This window comes from Cetorhinus maximus, chromosome 8 (genome assembly GCF_964194155.1).
Source record: "Cetorhinus maximus chromosome 8, sCetMax3.hap1.1, whole genome shotgun sequence".
Taxonomy (NCBI): domain Eukaryota; kingdom Metazoa; phylum Chordata; class Chondrichthyes; order Lamniformes; family Cetorhinidae; genus Cetorhinus; species Cetorhinus maximus.
This window is the reverse complement of record NC_135886.1, coordinates 57,721,035-57,738,282: the sequence shown is the minus strand read 5'-3', so window position 1 is coordinate 57,738,282 and position 17,248 is coordinate 57,721,035. Positions and strand designations below refer to the sequence as shown.

The window sequence follows — 17,248 nt, the reverse complement described above, 5'->3', positions numbered from 1 at the left end:
TGTAATCAACCTGGGAGTTGGGTCTTCATTCTTAGGAATGATTGTGGCTCCCTTGCATATACTTGAATAAAACCAGTTAAAGGAAGCCTGAGTCCCTGTGGTTGCTGTGTGACCGGGGATTGTAACTTCTCCTCTTCAACTGGCCTATGTGGTAGTTGCTGGATTGGAGGGAGTACCGTCTTCAGTAAATTCTTACAGTGTTCTCTTTTAGCATTTTTAATTTTCTCCTAACACTAATTGCCCTTGAGAAAGTGGTGGTGAGTTGCCTTCTTAAACCGCTGCAGTCCATGGTACACCCACAGTGTTGTTAATAAGGGGGTTCCAGGATTTTGACCCAGCAACAATGAAGGAACGTCGATATATTTCCAAGTCAGGATGATGAGTGGCTTGGAGGGGAATTTCCAGGTAGTGGTGTTCCCGTGTGTCTGATGCCCTTGTCCTTCCAGATGGTCGTGGTCGTGGGTTTGGAAGGTGCTGTGTAAGGAGGCTTGGTGAGTTTCTGCAGTGCATCTTGTAGATGGTACACACATGCTGCCACTGTGCGTCGGTGGTGGGGGTGAATGAATATTTGTGGATGGGGTGCCAATCAAGCAGGCTGCTTTGTCCTGGATGGTGTCAAGCGTCTTGAGTGCTGTTCAGGCTGCACTCATCCAGGCAAGTGGAGAGTGTTCCATCACACTCCTGACTTGAGACCTGCAGATGATGGACAGGCTTTGGGGAATCAGGAGGTGAGTTACCACGGGATTCCTAGCCTCTGACCTGCTCTGGTAGCCACAGTATTTATATGGTTAGTCCAGTTCAGTTTCTGGTCAATGGTAACCCCAGGATGTTGATAGTGGGGGATTCAGCGATGGTAATGCCATTAAATATCAAAGAGCGATGGTTAGTTTCTCTCATGTTGGGGATGGTCATTGCCTGGCACTTATGAAGCACGAATGTCAATTGTCACTTGTCAGCCCAATCTTGGATATTGCTGCATTTGGGCATGGACTGCTTCAGTATTTGAGCAGTCACGAATGGTGCTGACTATTGTGCAATCATCAGCGAACATTCCCACTTCTGACCTTATGATGGAAGGAAGGTCATTGATGAAGCAGCTGAAGATGGTTGGACCAAGGACACTATCCTGAGGAATTCCTGCAGTGATTGTTCTGGAACTAAGATGATTGGCCTCCAACAACCACAACCATTATCCTGTGTTCTGGGATGACAAGTCACCCAGCTGGGAAAGTAGAAAGGAAGCAACCCACTGGAAGCTGGGAGCAACAGTGAACTGTTTGCTCTGAGAGCTGTAATTCTGGAGGGAATGATAAGTAACAAGAAACTGTTTATTTCTATAGTTTAAAGTATAAGTTGCTTACACAAGTAAATGGTATTTTGTCAATCGTGTTTCCTCAGTCACTTGATACAGTAAAGGTCTTTTAAAATGTGAAATCTTGATGTGTCATCTTTCAGCTAATCACTGGAAGTTCAAATTTCTCTTTAAAAGTTATCAGTCTCTACAGAGAGCCACCAATCCAGGTGCACTTCACTCAAAGGGAAGTGAAGAGGTGCCAGCTTGCATCGATAGGCCAGGGGAGATGCAGCCTGACAGAGTTGAGGATTTCTCTCAAGGCACTCTGAGTGTTGACAGGAGCTCTTCACCTCCTCCGCCAGCGACCCAAACTCCTCCACTGTGGTAGCAGCCTCCTCCACACTGCAGGAGTTTGCCCAGGGCCCTCCAGGCATGGGGCTGCCAGAGGGTGCCCACCCCAGGAACCAAGGCCACAGAGCATCGAGAGCAGCAGCCTGCTCCTAAGACATCTGCAGATGCCAGGGAGGCATCTCATCATTGCACTTTGAAATGTTTAAAAAGGTCACTTAGACACAGTAGGTTAACTACTGTGGGTTAGTTCATTGTGTTATGGAAAGATTGTATCACATTAAACTGTTTTAGTGCATTCATTGATGTGCACGCTTTTTACTGAAGGCTTCCCAATGTCAACCCTCGAGAGGTTTGGAAACTCATCAGCATGTGTGTAAGGGCCATTGCAAGCTTGCTCATCATTTGAGAAATGTGCATCTCTGTGATAAAAGTGGAAGAGCAATGTGAGGGATCTATTGTAAGGACATGTGCCATCCATGGCCAAAGAATAAGGATGGTGAATGGCTGACCCTTATTGGTGTCAAGTTATTTAGAACTGAGTATGGATAAGGTGCCTCCCATGCGTCTACCTCCATGGCTCAGGCATCTACTGTATGCAGATGCTCCGATCCCCTTTAATGATCAATCTCTACATTCCTGTCCGTCTCGTTAGTTGAGGCCTGTGCCTCCTCTTCTTCCTCTTGGCTGAGTTTCTCACTCCTTTGTACCTGGAGGTTGTGAAGCATGCAGCACACAACAATGATCCATGAGCCCCTCACTGGGTCATATTGTTGACCATCCCCAGAGCGGTAAGTGAATGGAAGCGCAACTTCGGAAGGCTGATGGTCTATTTAATTATGGCCCTTATTGTACCATGACTAGCATTGTTCCTCTCTTCTGCCGCACTGCAAGGGTTTCCAATGGGCATCATCAGACGGGTATGAAGAGGGTAGCCCCTGTCACTGAGGATCCATTCATTAATTTATAGCCTTGGCATGAACAGCTGCTACACCTGTTAGTGGCACAGTAGATAGGTATCATGGCTGCTGCCTGGATATCGCACACACACCTACATTATTCACCTCTATGAATACTAACTGTACATTGAGCGAATAGAAGCCTTTTCAATTGATATAAGCCACTAGATGTTCAGATAGTGCCTAGATGGTGACATGGGTGCAGTCTATTACACCCTGAACATGTGGAAACCCAGTCATGGCAGTGAATCCTTTGTCTGGCTGTCATCATCCGTCCTGAAGCTGATGTACTCTCCAGCCATCTTGAACAGTGCTTCCATCACCTCTTTTATGCAACAGTGATCAGCTTCTTGGGAGATCCCACAAATGTTGCGTGTGGAACTCTGTTGAAGGAACAGGAGGCTGCAGTGACTTTTAGGGCCACTGGCATCCATGGATGCGGGTCATCCTACAGTAGGACACAGAGGTCTGTGACTTTCTGCCTTGCAAGGTGTAGTCTTTTCAGGTATTGCCTCTCTGACATCTGCAAGTATGTCACCATGGCTCTCTGCACTCTTGGATGCACCAGGGACATGCACCTCCCTCTCCTTTGCTGCCTAGCATCCTGTCTTTGTGCTGCCTTCTATTGTTGCTGCTGCTGTGCAGGCTGCATTGGTTGGTCTGCAGCATGGTGCTCATCAGTGCTCCACCACCCAAGGATGCTGAGAGATTGGGTGGTTTAATCTCATGGTGTCAATACCTCACCCTTTACTTACAGACAAGGTGTCCTTCCCTCAGATCTGTGAGCTCACTTTAAGGAATGGCTCCTCTGCACATCAATTGTGCAATGCCCTTTAAATTTTGGACACACTACTTCTCTACTGTGAGCTTCCTGACTGAGGCTGAACCCCTCAGCCTCTCAGGCCTGCAACCTTCCACACAGAGAAGAAATCTCCAAGATCGATTTGTGTGACTCAATCTCCTGGAAGCCAAAAGCCTCTCACAAGGAAGCCACTTATAAGTTTTCAGCTTTCACTGGGCAGGACTCTGGATCCATTTCATTACATTCGAGAGGCAGCATTAAATCACTGCAAATTGGATGTCAATTACATTAAGCGGCCCATTAATCATTTGCATAAGGATCCCACGCTAATGGGTGAGCTTCTTGAGTCGGTAGCTTCCCACTACACACTTAATGTGGGCCAGTTTTCCCACCACTGGAATTCTGAAGTGCGGCCTCTTATGCAATTCTCCACTCCTGGCCACAATCGTGCTCATTATTAATAAGACTTGCATTTCATTCCAGTTTTAATGATTGAATTTAAATTTTAATGATTGAATTTAAATTCCCCCAGCTGTTGTGATAGGATTTGAGCTCACATCACTGGAGCATTTGTCCAGGCCACTGCATTACAAATCTAATTGCATTACCACTATGCTACCATCCCCCCTTTTATCCTTCAGGATCATAACATAAACAGCAGCATGGGCCAGTTGGGCTGAATGGCCTGTTTCTGTGGTGTGTATTCTATATAACTGTTATCAAGAAATAGGAACTTACCTGATTTCCAAGTGGAAATCAGGAACTACAACTCCCACATACCCAGAAACACGTGCGCAATTCGGGAGCGGTCAATTATTAATTGGATTTATTAGTAACTATTATAACCCCTAGTTTTGATCTCTCCCACAAGTGGAAACATACTAGATTTCTTAATTTATAATAGTCCATGGAGGCCACCCTGCAGTTTAAGGGAGTACAGGCACAAAGGGGCTGCATGACTACCAGACAGACAAGGCAGGAGTCTCCTTAGTTTGTCTCTCTCTCTAACTGGTATTCAAATACTGGCTATGCTAATGATTGCTCTGGAGAGTACAGCCAGAGCTAAGTCCCAGTACTATGGGTAGCTTAGCTATGTAGGGTGAGGGGTGGAAAATTGGGAATGGAATAGTGATAGGGGATTTAATAGTTGGTTGCAACGGAGAGGTATTTCTGCAGTCAAAGACATGTTTTTACAATGGTATGTTGCTTTGCTGGTGCCAGTGTCCAGGATGCCACTGAGTGGATTTGGAATATTCTAAAGGGAGAGGGTGAACAGCAAGAGATCATAAAAGCAAAAAACTGCAGATGCTGGAAATCCAAAACAAAAACAAAAATAAAAATACCTGGAAAATCTCAGCAGGTCTGACAGCATCTGCGGAGAGGAATACAGTAAACGTTTTGAGTCCTTGGAGATCATGGTCCTTATCAGTTACCAATGAGATGGGTAGAAAGAGTGGTGAGGTCCTGCAGGAAGATTTTAGGCAGCTAGGAATGAGAACAAGCAAGAACTCAAAGGTAGTAATCTCTGGATTGCTCCTGGTGCCATGTCCTAGTGAATATAGAAATAGAAGGATAGAAGAAATGAATGTGTGGCTGGAGAGATGGTGCAGAACAAAGGGTTTTAGATTCCTAGGGAACTGAGACTTGGAGATGGGACCTGTAAAGGCGGGATAGGTAGCATCTCAACAGAGCTTGGACTATTGTCCTCATGGGGATGTGCACAAATGCTGTGGGGAAGAGAGTTTAAATTTAATTTGGCAGGGGGATGGCCATCAAAATGTAGCATTAGAAAAAAGAAACAAGGTGCACAAAGATTTGGGAGACAGCTAACACTAAAGTACGAAACAGTGCAGTATTAGGTGGGGTCAGGCTTTTAAGATAAGTTTATAATGTATATGTGTAAACGCATGAAGCATGGTAACAAGATTGGTGAGCTGCAGGTGTAAATAATCACATGGGAATATGTTATTGTGGTGATAACAGAGGTGGAAGAACCAAATAGTAGCGATAATGGGAGACCTCAATTATCCTCGAATAGACTGGGATAACAATATCATAAAGGGAAGAGAGGTGGAAGAATTTCTTAAGTATGTTGATTAGAACTTTCTTGATCAGTATATTTCTGGCCCAATGAGAATTTAGTTCTGGGGTGAGGTGGGTCAAGTGAAGTGTGGGGGAACATTTAGGGGCTACATTGATCATAGTACCAACAGAGTTCTCCTTCTGACGAAAGGTCTAGAACATGGTCTGATCATAACGGACACCCTTTTTCATCAGAAAGACAAATAAAAGACCTCATGCCAACACCCTCGCTCCAAACATTGGCAGCTGCTTGACAACGTCATTATCCAAGAGAGGGATTGCAAGGACATTTGCACCACCCGTACCATGAAAGAAGCTGACAACTGCTGGACTGACCATTGCCTAATCCATAAGACCCTAAGACCATAAGACATAGGAGCAGAAATTAGGCCATTCGGCCCATCGAGTCTGCTCCGCCATTCAATCATGGCTGATAAGTTTCTCAACCCCATTCTCCCGCCTTCACCCCGTAACCTTTGATCCCCTTACCAATCAAGAACCTATCTATCTTCGTCTTAAATACACCGGGCTACTATCTCCATTAACCTGGCCCAAAAACAGCAGTGGCAGCAGAAGTGCTGCCACAGGAAAATCAGTGTTGATGGACTACAGGTCTCTGCGAAGAAAGACCTACTCAGACAGTGCATCACAAGCAACCTGGTGACGCTCAACAAACAGGAACCACAGAATGTCCACAGTGCCTGGTCTGCCCTCAAATCTACCATAATCAGCACCTGCAAGGATACCCTTGGTTTCTCTACCGGAAACGTCAAGACTGGTTTGACGAGAATGACCACGAGATCCAGGAGCTACTAAATCACAAGCACAAGGCGTTCCTGAACTGGAAGCACCACCAAAATCCGAGGGAAAGAAAGCAGATCGATAGACAAATGAAGGCCAAGGTCCAACAAAAAACCCATGACCTAAAGAAAAATGGTGGGTGGAAAGACCGCAGAAAAAACAGCAACTCGCCAGTAGCCATGACATGCATGGATTCTTCAATGCAGTCAAGACCATTTACGGCACAAGCACCCAAGGACCTACCTGATTGAGAGCTAAGAACGGAGTGGCGCTCATCAAGGACAGAGAGACAGTCGGCGCTCATTGGAAGGAGCGCTTTAATGATCTCCTCAACTGAGACTTTGTCCTCCACATGAGTGCCCCGGACTACATCCTGCAGCATGCTACCTGCCACCCCCTCAGTGCAATCCCAGCCCAACATGAGATTGAAAAGGCCATATGACAGATGAGAACCAATAGAGCCACCAGCACAGATGAAATCCCCGCTGAAACACTAAAATACACTGGAGAAGTATTCTTGACACAAATACATGACCTCATCTCCCTGATTTGGAAGGAGGAGAGCATGCCATGGGATCTCTGAGGTGCTGTAATTGTGACCATCTTTGAAGGAGTAGACAAGACCGACTGCTGTATCTACAGAGGGGTACCTCTGCTGTCCATCACGGGAAAGGTCATTGCAAGAGTCCTCAATTGCCTTCTCCCCGTGGTTGAGTAGCTCCTATCAGAGTCACGATGCAGATTCCGTCCATCAAAAGGCACAGTGGACATGATCTTCACAGCACAACAAGTCCAAGAAAAATGCAGAGAGCAGCAACAACCTCTATTCGAGGCCTTCTTTAACCTCATAAATGCCTTTGACTCTATCGACCGGGAGGGACTGTGGAGCATCCTCCTCAAATTTGGCTGCCTGCAAAAATTTGTCAACATCCTCTGCCTGCTGCAAGCTGTGATCCTTACCAACATATCTGCCACACACCCATTATAAGTGCAAACTGGGGTAAAGTAAGGCTATGTCATCGCACCAAAGCTCTTTTCCATTTTCCTCATCACAACACCCCACCCCATCTCCATGAAGTTCCCCACGGAGTGGAGCTACTCTACAGGACGAGTGGTAAACTATCAACCTACACCTCCTCCATTCCAGAACCAAGATCACCCCAACCTCTGTCATCGAGCTGCAGTATGCTGATGACGCTTGCGTATGCACACGCAGAGATCAAACTATCGTTGACGCACTCACAGAGGTGTATGAAAGAATGGGCCTTAGGCTAAACATCCAGAAAACAAAAGTCCTCTACTAGGCTGCTCCCGCTGCACAACACTGCCTCCTGACTATCAAGATCCACAGCAAACCATTGGACAATGCGGATCATTTCTCATACCTCTCAGTGAGGACAGCTATCGATCGTGAAACTCCAGTGTGCCAGCGCAGCCTTTGGCTGTCTAAGGAAAAGAATGTTTGATGACAAAGACCTCAAACCCGGCAACAAGCTCATGGTCTACAGTGCTATAGTGCTACCTGCCCTCCTATATCAGTCAGAGACATGGACAGCATAAGCAGACATCTTAAATCCCTGGAGAAATATCACCAGCAATGCCTCCGCAAAACCCTGCAAATTCAATGGCACGATAGGCTCTCCAATATCAATGTCCCCTCTCAGACCAACATCCCCAGTATTGAGGCACTGGTTATGATTAATCAGCTATGCTAGGCGAGCCACATTGTCCATATGCCTGACACAAGGCTCCCAAAATAAGCTCTCTATTCCGAGCTTCATCATGGCAAGAAACCAGGAGGGCAGAGGAAACGTTTTAGGGATGTCCTCAAGTCTCCCTGAAAAAATGCAATATTCCCACCAATTTGTGGGGATCTCTTGATTGAGCCCAAATTGGAGAAAAAGGATCTACCAACCATTTCAAACATGTCTGACAGGCCCAGATGGAGGGAAACAGCTGGAGGAGTGTACCAAAATTCGAGCATCCCACCCACCCGCCTCATCAAACACTACCTGCCCCACCTGTAGTAGAGTGTGCAGATCCAGCATTGGGCTTCTTAGTCATCTCAAGACCCACAACCCCAGAATGGAAGTAAGTCATCCTTGGTCATGAGGGATTGCCTAAGAAGAAGGAAAAGGTCACAGAGCAATCTAGAGTGAAAACACTTAATCGGAGGAGGATGAATTTAAGCAGATGGAGAACAAAACTCACCCAGGCAAATCTGAATCAAACATTCAAGCAAAACTGTAATCAAACAATTTAAGGCACTGCCTTTAAAGAGATGATTGGCTATATTTGAGGTGCATTGCCATATGGGGAAAAGGTAGGGCAAATAAAACCTGAGCTCCCTGGATGACAAAAGGGACAGAGAGTAAGATGAAGCAAAAAAAGGTGAGGTATGACAGATGTCAGCTTGATAATACAAGTTAGAACTAGGCTGAATATAGGAAGTTCAGAAGGGAAGTGGAATAGAAAATATGAGGGGCAAAGAGAGAGTATGCAAGGAGACTGGCAACTAACATAAAAGAGTCCAAGAGTTTTCTGAAGACAATATAAATAGTAAAAGCATAGTAAGAGGAAGGGTGGATTAAAAAAGAGAGCTAACCATTGTGGCGGAGGGCATAGTTGAAGTACTAAATTAATACTTTGCATCTGTCTTTCTGAAGGGTAAAGGTTCTGCCAAAGTCACAGTAAAGGGGAGGTAGTTGAGGTACTGGATGGGCTAAAAAAGTGATAAATAGAATCTACTGGAAAGGCTGACTGTGTTTAAAGTTGAAAAGTCACCAGGACCAAATGGGATGCATCCTAGGTTACTGAAGAAGGTGAGGAAAATAAGGGTGGAAATTGTGGAGGTATTGGCCATAATCTTCCAATCCTAAACAAAAACAGAAATACCTGGAAAAACTCAGCAGGTCTGGCAGCATCGGCGGAGAAGAGCAAAGTTGACGTTTCGAGTCCTCATGACCCTCCAACAGAACTAAGTAAAAATAGGAAAGGGGTGAAATATAAGCTGGTTTAAGGGAGGGTGGGGGGGGGGGGGTGGTTGTTGGGACAAGCAAGCAGTGATAGGAGGAGATAACCAAAAGATGTCACAGACAAAAGAACAAAGAGGTGTTGAGGGTGGTGATATTATCTAAAAGAATGTGCTAATTAAGGGTGGCGAGCAGGACAAGCAAGGTAGCTCTAGTGGGGGTGGGGTGAAATAATCGATGGGTGGAATACATTTAAAAATAATGGAAATAGATGGGAAAAGAAAAATCTATATAAATTATTGGAAAAAACAAAAAGGAGGGGGAAGAAACGGAAAGGATGTGGGGATGGAGGAGGGAGTTCAAGATCTAAAATTGTTGAACTCAATATTCAGTCCAGAAGGCTGTAAAGTGCCTAGTCGGAAGATGAGGTGCTGTTCCTCCAGTTTGCGTTGAGCTTCACTGGAACAATGCAGCAAGCCAAGCACAGACATGTGGGCAAGAGAGCAGGGTGGAGTGTTAAAATGGCAAGCGACAGGGCACTCCACCCTAAATGTATTCCACCCATTGTTTATTTCACCCCACCCCTACTAGAGCTACCTTGCTTGTCCTGCTCTCCACTCTTAATTAGCACATTATTTTAGATAATATCACCACCCTCAACACCTCTTTGTTTTTTTGTCTGTGACATCTTTTGGTTATCTCCTCCTATCACTGCTTGCTTGTCCCAACAACCACCCCACCCCACCCCCCCTCCCCCCCCCCGCCTTCTCCCCACCCCCCCCCCCCCCCCACCCAACTTAAACCAGCTTATATTTCACCCCTTTCCTATTTTTACTTAGTTCTGTTGAAGGGTCATGAGGACTCGAAACGTCAACTTTGCTCTTCTCTGCCGATGCTGCCAGACCTGCAGAGTTTTTCCAGGTATTTCTGTTTTTGTTTTGGATTTCCAGCATCCGCAGTTTTTTGTTTTTATCTTCCAATCCTACTTGCATAGTGTGTGTGTAAGGGTGGTGGAGGGGGTGGGGGGGTGTTGATATCAGGAGAATAGTAAATGTTACACCCTTTTCAAGATAAACCCACCAACAAAACAGGTCAGTTAGTTTGACCTTGGTGGTGAGGAGGATTTTACAAATGATAATCTAGGCCACTAGGACAAGTGTGGATTAATTAAGGAAAACCAGCAGATTTGCTCAAAGCAAATTGTGTTTTAAGTAACTTGAATGAGTTTTTTGATGACGTTACAGATAGGGTTGATGAGGGCAATATGGTTAATGTGCATATGGACTTTTGAAAGGTGTTTGATAAACTGCCACATAATAGGCTTGTCATCAAAGTTGAAGCCCGTGGAATAAAAGGGAAAATAATATGAAATTAGGCAAAGAACAGAGGACGGTGAGTAGTGGTGAACTGTTATTTTTCGGATTGGAGGAAAGTATGCTGTCCGGTCCCCAGAGGTCAGTACGAGGACTGATTTATATTAATGACTTGGACTTGGTTGTATAGGGCACAATTTCAAAATTTACAGATGACATAAAACTTGGAAGTGTAATCAACACTGAGAAGGATCGTGATAGATTTCAAAAGGATCGAGACAGGCTTGCAGAATGTGTGGACACATGGCAGATGAAATGTCATGAAGCTTCAAAGTGATTCATTTTGATAGCAAAAAGGAGAGGCAATATAAACTAGAGGGTGCGAGAACAGAGGGGCCTGGAGGTATAGGTGCACAAAGGAGGCAAGGCAAGTTGAGAAAGCGGTTAAAAAAGGATATGGGATCCTGGGGTTTATAAATAGAGGCACAGAATGCAAAAGCATGTAAATTATGATAAACCTGTATAAAACACTGTTTTGGCCGCAACTGGAGTATTGCATCCAATTGTGGACACCGCACTATAGGAAGGAGGTGAAGGCCTTAGAGAAGGTACAGAAAAGACTTACGAGAATAGTTCCAAGGATGAGGGACTTCAGTTACATGGATAGATTGAAGAAGCTGGGGCCATTCCCCTTAGAGAAGAGAAGGGTGAAAGGAGATTTGATAGACGTGTTCAAAATAATGAGAGGTCTAGACAGAGTGGATGGAGAGAAACTGTTCTCATTGGCAGAAGATTCAAGAATCACAGGACACCAATTTAAGGAGATTGGCAAAAGAACCAAAGGCTGCATGAGGAAAAACTTTTTTTATATTGTGAGTGGTTCTGATCTGCAATATACAACCTGAAAGTGGTGGAAAGCAGATTCAATGTTGGTTTGCAAAAGGGTGTTAAGTACTTGAAATGAAATAATCATGGAGCTAAGGGAAAGGGTCAGGGGAATAACTGGATTGCTCTTGCAGTGAGCCAGCGTAGACTTGATGAGCCACATGGTTTCTTTCTATGATATTCAGTTTCTAAGCGGTTAACTCTCAAGGTTGCATATGTCATTTTTTTTCTTCAACATCAGCCAGCTGGTTCTCTTCCAAACAATAGTGATTTGGAACAAAGGTGGGATTGTGTGTACAGTCTCAAACATTTTACACCATTGTGAGAAATGGTTCTCCTGTGGTACCTGAGATACCAGATGACGTTACAATTCTTTTGCAAAAGATCTATTTTTATAGACTTAAAAACAAAAAGCTAAAAGCTACTGCGGATGCTGGAAATCCAAAACAAAAACAGAATTACCTGGAAAAACTCAGCAGGTCTGGCAGCATCGATGGAGAAGAAATCAGTTAACGTTTCGAGTCTTCATGACCCTTCGGCAGAACTGGGTATAGTTAGGAGAAAGGTGAAATATAAGCTGGTCTAAGGTGGGGGGGGCGGGGGGAGAGAGAAGTTGAGGGTGTGGTGATTGTGGAGATAAGCAAGCAGTGATAGGAGCAGATAATCAAAAGATGTCACAGACAAAAGGATCAAAGACGTGTTAAAGGTGGTGATATTGTCTAAGAAAAATGCTAATTAAGAATGGAAGACAGGATACTCAAGGTACAGCTCTAGTGGGGGTGGGGTGGAAAGACTAACAAAGTTTTAGTTTTAGATTTAAAAATAATGGAAATAGGTGGGAAAAGAAGAATCTATATAAATTATTGAAAAAAAAGGGAGGGGGGAGAACGGGGTGGGGATGGGGGGAGGGGGAGTTTCAGATCTAAAGTTGTTGAATTCAATATTCAGCCCGGAAGGCTGTAAAGTGCCTAGTCGGAAGATGAAGTGCTGTTCCTCCAGTTTGCGTTGGGCTTCACTGGAACAATGCAGCAAGCCAAGGACAGACATGTGGGCAAGAGAACAGGGTGGAGTGTTAAAATGGCAAGCGACAGGGAGGTTTGGGTCTTTCTTGTGGACAGACCACAGGTGTTCTGTAAAGCGGTCGCCCAGTTTGCGTTTGGTCTCTCCAATGTAGAGGAGACCGCATTGGGAGCAACTAATGCAGTAGACTACCTCGACTACAGCTCCTCACACCCCGCTTCCTGTAAGGACTCCATCCCATTCTCTCAGTTCCTTCGCCTCCGTTGCATCTGTTCTGATGACGCTACCTTCAAAAACAGTTCCTCTGACATGTCCTCCTTCTTCTTTAACCAAGATTTTCCACCCACGGTCGTTGACAGGGCCCTCAACCGTGTCTGGCCCATCTCCCGCGCATCGGCCCTCACGCCTTCTCCTCCCTCCCAGAAACATGACAGCGTCCCCCTTGTCCTCACTTATTACCCCACCAGCCTCCGCATTCAAAGGATCATCCTCCGCCATTTCCGCCAACTCCAGCATGATGCCACCACCAAACACATCTTCCCCTCACCCCCCCGGCGGCATTCCGTAGGGATCGTTCCCTCCGGGACACCCTGGTCCACTCCTCCATCACCCCCTACTCCTCAACCCCCACCTATGGCACCTCCCCATGCCCACGCAGAAGATGCAATACCTGCCCCTTCACTTCCTCTCTCCTCACCGTCCAAGGGCCCAAACACTCCTTTCAAGTGAAGCAGCGTTTCACTTGCATTTCCCCTAACTTAGTCTACTGCATTCGTTGCTCCCAATGCGGTCTCCTCTACATTGGAGAGACAAACTGGGCGACCGCTTTGCAGAACACCTGCGGTCTGTCCGCAAGAAAGACCCAAACCTCCCTGTCGCTTGCCATTTTAACACTCCACCCTGCTCTCTTGCCCACATGTCTGTCCTTGGCTTGCTGCATTGTTCTAGTGAAGCCCAACGCAAACTGGAGGAACAGCACCTCATCTTCCGACTAGGCACTTTACAGCCTTCCGGGCTGAATATTGAGTTCAACAACTTTAGATCTTAAACTCCCTCCCCCCATCCCCACCCCGTTTCTTCCCCCTCCCTTTTGTTTTTTTCAATAATTTATATTGATTTTTCTTTTCCCACCTATTTCCATTATTTTTAAATCTACAACTAATACCTTGTCAGTCTTTCCACCCCACCCCCACTAGAGCTGTACCTTGAGTGTCCTGCCATCCATTCTTAATTAGCACTTTTCTTAGATAATATCACCACCTTCAACACCTCTTTGATCCTTTTGTCTGTGACATCTTTTGATTATCTGCTCCTATCTCTGCTTGCTTGTCCCTACAACCACCCCACCCTCAACTTCTCTCTCCCCCCGCCCCCCCACCTTAAACCAGCTTATATTTCACCCCTCTCCTAATTACACTCAGTTCTGTTGAAGGGTCATGTGGATTCGAAATGTCAACTCTTTTCTTCTCCACCGATGCTGCCAGACCTGCTGAGTTTTTCCAGGTAATTCTGTTTTTGTTTTGGATTTCCAGCATCCGCAGTAGTTTTTTGTTTCTATTTTTAAGAGTGACCAGTGATATTGAAGGCTAAGAAATTATTTTTTTGCACAACCGACAGTTTGGCTAGGTCAGGCATTTGGGAGCTTGTGCTCTCGCATCAAAAGGGAGGTTCTTTGATCTGGGTGGTGACTTTGATTGACAGTTTGGTAGACCAAACCCCCAAACTAACAGACTTTCATGCTCTCTATCTCCTTCCCTCTCTTAAACTGACCTTTAGCAGGCAGCAACAGAAAGCTTATATAGCCTTGTCACATGGTAAAAGCTATATATTGTTCATTCATGTGTAAAGTAAACCACTTAGTTAGCTGGACCAGCGACATAAATACTGTGGCTACAAGAGTAGGTCATAGGCTATGTGGCAAACAATTCACCTCACTGCCCATTATCCAATGCAATACTTCCCATTTGCCTGGATGAATGCAGCTCCACCAACACTCAAGAAGCTTGGCAAAATCCAGGACAAAGCATCCCGCTTATTTGGCACCCCATCTACTACCTTAAATATTCACTCCCTCCACCGACGGCACACAGTGCAAACAATGTGTATCATCTACCCTGCCTTCGACAGCACCTTCCAAGTTTGCAACCTCTACCGCCTAGGACAACAAGGGCAGCAGATGCATGGGAACATAATTTCAAATTTTCCTCCAAGTCATACACCATCTGACTTGGAACTATATGCTATTCCTTCACAGTCACTGGGTCAAACTCCTGGAACTCCCTCCCTACACCACAGGGACTGCAGCAGTTCAAGAAGCCAGCTCACCACCAGCTTTGCAAGGACAATTAGGGATGGGCAATAAATGCTGGCTTAGCCAGCAATGCTCATATCTTCTGAACGAATAAAAAAAAAGGACAGTAAGCCAAGGGTTCAGGTGGATGTAAAATGTCCAATGGTTGAATATTTAGTTGAAGAACAGGGAAATTCCTCTGATGTCCTAGCTAACATTCCTCTCTGAACCAAAAGCACAAAAACTGATCCTTCATCTTAGTGATGTTTGTGAGAACTTGTATAATGTGTTTGCCTACATTAAAATAGTTGTTAATTACCTGTGAAGCAGATTGGGATATCTTGAGGAGAAAGGGCGCTATAAAGATGCAAATTTCCTTACCCTTTGTTTCATTCCCTTGATGTGATTTATTATTCATTTGCTTTAAGTTCATGCAACAATCCTTTCATGCAGACTGTGTTATGAGTTTTTACAAGTTCAGATGCACCATGTAATAGGGGCAGCAGCCATCTTGGGATGTCACCAAGCATCAAGAATGTTGCTCACAGGATCTTCCACTTCTGACCATTTTCGGTGTTTTGTCCTTGACTACGATTGTGCAAGCAACCCTCACATTTTCTCCTGATTACTAATTCCATTATTTCAAATTTTAATAATGTTAGACTTGTCTTTTGGTAATTGCTTGAGACTGAGTTGTCATACATTTTCAAAAAGGATGCTATATATTTTGTTTTATAAAACGACCTGACTAGCATTCATGAATGCACCCACAATGACTATCAGTACTTTACAGATCTCGTTTTTTTTTTCTCTGTTAGTAGCTGGAATAAAGCCTTCAGGTCTTTTTCGTTTTGTCATTTAAGCAGGGGTCAGACCTCCATTTCATTTATGTTAAAATTTCTTTGATTATCTCTGATATTGTTCAGCATGTACTAGGGTCTTCTCTAGTGGATCTTTTAATGAACTGTTAATTATGTTAATCCTTAGTTTGAATCCTTTAGATTTTCCACCTTTCTCTGACAAACTTCTTGGATCGGCCTGGAATGATTTATTGCTGCGATAATTTGCATTTGAAGCTAGCATGTTCATGTTCTTTTTTGTTGATGCATTGTGTGCTGCCAAGTCCTTGCCCAAGAATCCCATCTTCAAAATTACTTCACTTTGGCACATCCTGAGGTGTCTTTTTTTGCTTTCGGGTTGATAGGTTTGAGACTCCTGGCCAAGTGCTATCAGCTCCACTTTAGGGGCAATTTGAGAATCTCACTCTCTTTGGGAGGTTTACATGAAGATTGCCCCACCCTGGACAAACATCACTGTCACAGTCAAGTCACTGAAGAAATTTCTCACAGGAAACACTTCTCACAGGAAACTGCCTGTACCTACAATGACCAGAAGGACGGGATGGATTAGGATGCTCCTCTTCCACCCACCCACATTTTGACCCCCAGACCCCAAACGATAGTTTTGTCCCTATTTCCATTTCCCCTTTAACCCCTCCCCCACCCCTAGCCGCCAGCAGCCAATCAGCGCCGAGGAGAATGGCTTTTAAACAAAGAGTGCCGGAGCTAGCCAGCGCCTCACTGACTAAAGTAATATATCAATGCGCCAGATATAAACAGACGGCCAGACTGGCCCAAATTCAGCCTCTCAATGTGTTGTGGCGTCGATGTTGGGCGGGCAGAGTTTGGTTGGCGCCGGTTGTACGCTGTGCATTGGGGCGCACCGGCGGTGTATCTGCGCGGACTGGTTGCTGCGCGGAGGGAGCTGGTGGAGGTGGAGGCGGTGCTGTGGTGTGTGAGAGCGAGACGGAGCAACGGAAAAAAAGAGCTCGAGATCTGCGCGAGGGAGGGGGGGCGCCGCGACACCGAGATCAGCGCGAGGCCGGGGGGCGCCGCAACACTCGAGATCCGCGCAAGACCGGGGAGCGCCCCTACATCCGAGATCAGCGCTAAGTCGGGGGCGCCGCGACACCGAGATCCGCGCGAGGCCGGGGGCGCCAGTAACCGCCGCCCGAGGCAGGGCCTCCGCCATCACGCCGAGTCAGAACCCAAACTAACTGGACCCAGCAGCACAATGAACCAGGCGGTGGAGTTTATACCCCCGCCGGAGTGCCCGGTATTCGAGCCCACCCCGGAGGAGTTCGCAGATCCCTTCAGCTTCATCAGCAAGATCCGGCCCATCGCCGAGAGGACCGGCATCTGCAAGGTCCGCCCGCCCCAGGTGAGGCTCCCCCGGGAGGACGGACTCCCCGGCGGCGAGGAGAGTGGGGAGGGGAGTCGGCAGAACCCGGGCCACCGACACCTGTAAAAACCTCCGAGGTGGCAGCAAAGTTTACAATATGGCGGATTGAGTAGTGACTTCCTTTGTGTGGGGGAAGAGGAGGAGGAGGAGGTAGGATTGGGGGGGTGGGAGGAGGAGGTAGGATTGGGGGGGGGGCGGGGGGAGGGAGAGGAGGAGGTAGGATTGGGGGGGGGGGCGGGGG

General features: G+C 46.0%; 1 protein-coding gene across 2 annotated transcripts in view; it reads left to right on the top strand.

The window, feature by feature from the left end:
- The first annotated feature begins 16,412 nt into the window (after positions 1-16,412).
- kdm5ba (lysine demethylase 5Ba) overlaps positions 16,413-17,248 on the top strand; it is a 254,050-nt gene continuing 253,214 nt past the window's right edge. For both annotated transcript variants that reach the window (XM_078546909.1, XM_078546911.1), the window contains exon 1: positions 16,413-16,986. In XM_078546909.1, coding sequence (XP_078403035.1) covers positions 16,417-16,986 — 570 coding nt within the window. In that variant the 5' untranslated portion in view covers positions 16,413-16,416. The remainder of the gene's footprint in view (positions 16,987-17,248) is intronic.